This window comes from Arachis ipaensis, chromosome B07 (assembly GCF_000816755.2).
Source record: "Arachis ipaensis cultivar K30076 chromosome B07, Araip1.1, whole genome shotgun sequence".
NCBI classification, from domain to species: Eukaryota; Viridiplantae; Streptophyta; class Magnoliopsida; order Fabales; family Fabaceae; genus Arachis; species Arachis ipaensis.
This window is the reverse complement of record NC_029791.2, coordinates 120,010,134-120,017,158: the sequence shown is the minus strand read 5'-3', so window position 1 is coordinate 120,017,158 and position 7,025 is coordinate 120,010,134. Positions and strand designations below refer to the sequence as shown.

The following is a 7,025-nucleotide window of genomic DNA, read 5'->3' as shown; positions in this document are numbered from 1 at the left end:
ATTATATTACATGTATATTAAAATTTAATTATTAAATAAAATAACATATATATTTATACATAAATATATAAAAGTTAATTTTGTGATTATTTTTTTATACATATAGTATTTTTAAAATAAATAAATATATGTTAGCTAAATTTTTCTTTATCTTTTAAAAGTGTATCTCTCTTTAGATTAAGAACCAACAGATAAGCTAAGCCACGTTTACGTAGTTTGCGTTGGTTAAACAACTAGTGAGAGAGTGAGAGAATTTTTGTCTACAAAAAGGTTGTTGAAAAGTATGAAATTAAACATTTGAGCATTTGATGATGAAAAATAAATACAAATATAGTTCAATTTTTTATATTAGAGACCTGAATTACATAATAATTAGTGTTTTTGGTTTTACTCAGCTATAAAGATATTTTACAAAATAAAAAAAAATTAGAATATTTTACATTTTTTAATTCAAAATTTAAAAATTAGAAGGTTCAACTTCATTTTTTTTAATTTTTTAAATTAAAAAAAATTAGACAAAGCGACTTCAATTTCTGTTAATTTTTTTTTTGAAGAATGAAATTTATGCATACCATAATCTATAATGGTGATCCTAATTACTAATACCTGTTGATAATTAAATCAACTTGCAAAATCATTCACCGCCATTATATACAAAAGCTCTGTCAAAACTTGGTCAAAAATTGAAGGAAGTAAAATTTGCAATAACTATGGAAAGCAACTAGAAAAGTTACAAAGGATCATGGTCAAATGTTCAAAGATTTACAGCCGGATAACTTTATGACATCAATATGTAACACTTGTGATAAGTTGAGTTTCTTCTACAACTTTCAATAAGTTACCGCCTTATATCCAAGATTAACCATTAAGATTAGTTACGAGTTGTTTTGTTTAAACCGCCAAATATAACTATAAATAGGTGGTGCATCTCTTGTATTTTAATCTCTCCATATATATGAAAAAAGAATGTTTAGTATTTGTTTTTGTAAAATTCTCTCCTTGTTAATATGAGTGTTAGTGAGTTTGAGAGATGAAAAATATGATAGCGTCATTTATATGAGTGAGTGATCCGAGGGCCAAATTAAGTGTGGGTATTTTATTAACATTTGGTATCAGAGCTGGTTAATCCAGCGCCTGGTGTTTGAGAGTTTGTGAGGTGTGGGAGAGTTCTCACATAGTTGTTGATTCATAGAGTCAGTATGGCAAACACTTTCAATATTGTGTGGTCCGGTCCCAAGTTAGATAGAAAACTTGATTATAGTTATTGGAGACTTTGATGTCTACCCATTTGAAGGCCCAGAACCTGTGGAATTTTATTGAACCAGATTTACAAGAAGGAGTAGATGCTGCCCCACAGAGGAGAGATCAATTGGCGCTATCTCAAATTCATCAAGGTATAGATTATACTGTGTTTGGCAAAATAGCAAATGCCAAAAGTGCAAAAGAAGCATGGAACACGTTGAAACTATCATACAAAGGCGTAGATAAAGCTCAAAAAGCAAAGCTACAGTCTTTGAGAAGAGAATATGAAAGGTACGAGATATCTAGCTCAGAAACTGTTGAGCAATATTTTACTCGTGTTACAGATCTTGTCAATAAGATGAGAGTCTATGGAGAAGATATACCCGATAGCAAACTGGTGGAGAAATTCTTCGCACCATGCCGATGAAGTATGACCATGTGGTGACTACGATATTAGAGTCCCACGATATGGATACCATGACGATTGCAGAGTTGCAAGGAACTATGGAAAACTACATCAGTAGAATACTGGAGAAGTCAGAAAAATCAATCGAGGAAGCCCTGAAAAGTCGAGTGAATTTAAACAATGTTGCAGAATCAAGCCGTACACAAGAAGGACGAGGTCGTGGTTTTAATTTTCAAAGTAGAGGTAGAGGTCGTGGCAATTACAACCAAGGAAGTTATAATAATTTTACACCACCTAATCAAGGAAGAGGTGGAATGAACTTCAGACCTGTCAACCGAGGAAGAGGTCGAGGCAATTTTTATCAAGAAAGAACCAATTTCAACTGCTTTTATTGTGGAAAGTATGGACATAAAGTAGCAGATTGCAGTTTTAAAATGGTGAATAACAATCAAGCACATGTTGCAGAAAATCAGCATTAAAATATTGATGATAATCCGGGTACTCAAACTTTATTTTTTACAAGTAATTCATGTGCTGAAGATGAAAATGTATGGTACTTGGATAATGCTTGCAGTAATCATATGTCTAGTAGAAAGGAGTTATTTTCTTCTCTAGATGATTCGGTTAAACTATTATTAAAGTTTGGTAATAGTACAAAGATCCCTATTGAAGGAAAAGGGCACATACCAATTAGATTGAAGGATGGTTCTCTGAGTTATATTTCTGATGTTTTCTATGCTCCTAAACTTGATTAAAATTTACTGAGTATGGGGCAATTATCTGAGAAGGGATATAAGATGATAACTTATCATGGATATTGCACTGTGTTTGACAACAACGAAATGTTCATAGATAAAGCAAAGATGACTTCAAACAGAATATTTTCATTAAAAATTCAACATGTTAATCCCTCTTGCATGAGTTCTGTGATACTTGATGATAATTGGTTGTGGCATATGCGGTTTGGGCATTTTCATTTTTCTGGCCTAAACTACCTGTCAAGAAAAGGACTTGTTTCTGGTCTACCGCGGATTCATATTTTCAATTATGTTTGTGAGATTTGTCAACTGAAAAAGAAGCACAGAGATCCATTCCCTATAGGAAAGTCATGGAGAGCCAGAAGATTACTTGAAATTGTGCATTCAGATCTCTGTTCTATTGAAGTTCCAAGTAATGGTGGTAGCAGGTATTTCATCACTTTTATTGACGACTTTAGTAGATATACATGGGTATACTTTCTGAAGCGAAAATCAGAAGCATGTGATGTCTTTAAGACATTCAAAGCGTTTGTTGAAAAACAAAGTGGCTGTAAAATCAAAATCCTCAGAACAGACAGAGGAACAGAATACCTTGCGTGTTCAGCATACTTTAAGCAACATGAAATTCAACACCAACTAACAATTAGATATACTCCTCAACAAAATGGAGTTGCTGAAAGAAAGAATAGAACCATCATGGATATGGTCAGATGCATGCTCAAGTCAAAACAAATGCCTAAAGAGTTTTGGGCAGAAGCAGTCGCAACAATAATTCATATTTTAAACAGGTGTCCAACAAAAAGTGTTCGTGATAAAACTCCAGAGGAAGCTTAGAGTGGAAAGCGGCCTTCCATTCATCATTTCAGAGTCTTTGAGTATATTGCTTATGCCCACGTACCAGATCAATTAAGGAAGAAATTAGATGACAAAGGCGAGAAGTGTATCTTTATTGGCTATAGCACAGACTCAAAAGCATACAAGTTGTACAATCCAGAAACAAAAAAAGTAATCATCAGTAGAGACGTGACGTTCGACGAGAAAGACATGTGGGATTGGAACACAAAGACAAAAAAGCAGCTGACTATAATTCCAAATACATGTGATGAAGTAGAAGAAAGGTAACCTGACACAACCGAACAATCAGAATCATCTAGAAGACCTCAAAGAGAGCAGAGACTACCTGCTAGATTAGCAGATTATGAAGTTGGCAATGACAACGATCCGTCCGATGAAGAAATAATAAATTTTGCTCTATTTTCAGACTGTGAGCCGTTGAACTTTTAAGAAGCCTCTAAAGACAACAATTGGAAGAAAGCAATGGATGAGGAGATTCATGCCATTGAGAAGAATGACACATGGGAGCTGATAGATTTACCAGCAGATAAGAAGCCAATTGGAGTAAAGTGGGTTTACAAGACTAAGTACAAACCCAGTGGTGAAGTTGATCGTTTCAAAGCAAGATTAGTTGCAAAGGGATACAAACAAAAGCCAGGTATCGATTATTTTGAAGTATTTGCTCCTGTTGCAAGATTAGACACTATTTGTATGATTATTTCACTCTCTGCTCAAAATAAGTGGAAGATACATCAAATGGATGTTAAGTCTGCATTTCTAAATGGCACTTTAGAAGAAGAAGTGTATGCCGAGCAACCTGCAGGATATGAAGTTCTTGGAGAAGAAGATAAAGTTTACAAGTTGAAAAAAGCCTTGTACGGGTTAAAGCAAGCACCAAGAGCGTGGTACAAGAAGATTGATTCTTATTTTATTGAGAATGGTTTCAGAAGATGTCCGTTTGAGCATACGCTGTATATCAAGTTCGTTGAACCTGGAGACATCTTGATCGTGTATCTTTATGTTGATGATTTAATCTTTACTAGCAACAATTTGAAGAGAATTACAGAATTCAGGAAGGCTATGATAAAGCACTTTGAAATGATAGATATGGACTTGATGTCTTACTTTCTTGGTATTGAAGTGGTTTAAAGAGATGATGGTATTTTTATTTCTTAGAAGAAATATGCAAATGATATTTTGAAGAAATTTCAAATAGAACATTCAAAACCAGTTCCTACTCCAGTTGAAGAGAAGTTCAAGTTACTGAGAGAAGATAAAGGAAGAACAGTGAATCCTACATATTACAAAAGCTTGATTGGAAGTCTAAGGTACTTGACTGCGACTAGACCAGATATTGTGTTTGGAGTTGGTTTGCTTAGCAGATTCATGGAGGAACCTTGTACCAACCATTTGCAAGCGGCAAAAAGAATTCTTGATATATCAAAGGTACTTTAAATGATGGTATTTATTATGAAAATACTACTGAAGTGAATCTTGTCGATTACACTGATAGTGATTGGGCTGGAGATATAGAAACAAGAAAAAGTACTTCAGGATTTGTATTTCATCTTGGTTTCTGGTGCAATTTCATGGTCGTCAAAGAAACAACCAGTAGTAGCACTCTCTACAGCAGAAGCAGAATATATAGCAGCAGAAAGTTGTGCAACACAAGCAGTTTGGCTAAGAAGAATTCTTGAGGAATTGAACGAAAAACAAAGTACTCCAACAACAATATTTTGCGATAACAAGTCAGCTATTGCACTTTGCAAAAATCCAGTATTCCATGGAAGATCGAAGCATATTGATATTCGATTTCACAAAATCAGAGAGTTGGTGAATGAGAAAGAAGTTGTGATTGAGTATTATCCAACTGAAGAACAAGTTGCTGATATATTTACAAAGCCATTGAAGATCGAGTTATTTTACAAGTTGAAGAAGATGTTTGGAATAATTAATTCTACAAGTTTGATTTAACGGAGGCAATGTTGATAATTAAATCAACTTGCAAAATCATTCACCGCCATTATATACAAAAGCTCAGTCAAAACTTGGTCAAAAATTGAAGGAAGTAAAATTTGCAATGACTATGGAAAGCAACTAGAAAAGTTACAAAGGATCATGGTCAAATGTTCAAAGTTTTACAGCCGGATAACTTTATGACATCAACATGTAACACTTGTGACAAGTTGTTTTGTTTAAACCACCAAATATAACTATAAATAGGTGGTGCATCTCTTATATTTTAATCTTTCCATATATATAAAAAAAGAATGTTTAGTATTTGTTTTTATAAAATTCTCTCCTTGTTAATATGAGTGTTAGTGAGTTTGAGAGATGAAAAATATGATAGCGTCATTTATATGAGTGAGTGATGCTAGGGCCAAATTAAATGTGGGTATTTTACTAACAATACCCTAACAAAAATGTCTTCTTTGAGTCATAAAGCGCTAATTCAATCTGGTTCAAGTACCAAAGCCAAGGTCAACAGACATGTCATTATATCTAACCAATCTAAGATTCAGGCTTTATGTCCTGAGTGCAACTAGACTTGGGGAGCAAGCAAAAGCTTCCTTCTCACTACTTCAGTTACTTGGACTAATGTGGTATAAGTGTCTATTTAGTGGTAATTTTTCACATAATAAAAAATAATTCCCTATTTAAATCAAAAGAAGGTCACATAGTTAACGACTTAGTAAATGAATATACTATATAAATGTCCAGATTAGTCAGGTAAATAATCAATCTAATTCTCACTTAAATCTACTCAAATTCTTAGTGATTTGGGTCTATGCTTTTCTTGCAAGTACCTCCAACTATTGTCTCAAAGCTGATAGAAGGTACTTTATGTGAATTCACTACCATTTTCGACTTTTTTTACCATGTCCATTCACATACAACCGTCTCAAGTAATGGGTGCTTTGTTGTTCTGGTTCCTTACCTTCATGGTCTATAACTCTATATATTATTACGAGCTCTATATGGTTTGCGATGGTAAAATATTAGCTTGGGAAGGTGTTTGTAAAAAAGTTATTTGTGAGACAGATTGTTTTGATGTTTTTATTGTTCTATCAAATATTTTTGGCTCTCACATATTGGGTGACCAAGATGTACTGTCCAAGATTAAGAATTCACTAAGTCGAAATTAAAAAATTTACTTTGCCTAAATGCGTAGAGAAGCAAATTGCGTTACTAATTGGTTGGCCAAACAAAGAGCGAAGACTGAAGAGTATGAAAAACTATTCCTTTTAGCTCCAACCTGAAAATGAGTTGAATAGAGTTTTACTTTGTGATTCTGCTGTAATTAGCTAGGTGTTTTTTGCTCTCCTAAAGGCTTCGATTTTATTTTAAACAAAAAAATAAAAAATAAAAATGTGCAATTTTAAAATATTATAATTTTTAATTTGTGAAAAATTACATCGGAATATGAGATTTTATTATCTTTAACTTTTTAAAAATTTTTAAAAAAGAAATCCAAAAATACAATTTATACATTACTATCTTAAACCCATTTTGTCTCTCTCTTTTCAAAAATCAAATAGGACTATTTTTCTCTCTTTTCACATTACTATAATACACTATCTTGTATAATATGTGAACAATTCACCATATATACACCTATATAAAAATTACTTCGCATACAAATATTTTTGTAATTAAGTTTTATATAAGATTTTGTAAGATTACAATTTTGTTTTTAAATAGTAAAAAAATCTGAATCAATACATAAATTTCTCATATTTAGAACAATTTTTTTTGAAGAAGTTAACAAAAAGATTTATAATATT

The 7,025-nt window shown here is 32.7% G+C and overlaps 1 protein-coding gene across 1 annotated transcript; it reads left to right on the top strand.

Annotated features, from left to right (window-relative positions):
- On the top strand, positions 1,666 to 2,403 carry LOC107607843. Its single transcript, XM_016309743.1, has 2 exons — positions 1,666 to 1,846; positions 2,189 to 2,403. Exons 1-2 carry the CDS (start codon positions 1,666 to 1,668, stop codon positions 2,401 to 2,403), a joined length of 396 nt encoding a protein of 131 aa, XP_016165229.1.

Coding starts and splice junctions, on each gene's coding strand:
- LOC107607843 (XM_016309743.1), top strand. CDS start 1,666: ATGAAGTATGACCATGTGGTGACTACGATATTAGAGTCCCACGATATG. Junction 1,847..2,188: donor CAATGTTGCAGAATCAAGCC/GTACACAAGAAG, acceptor CATGTGCTGAAG/ATGAAAATGTATGGTACTTG.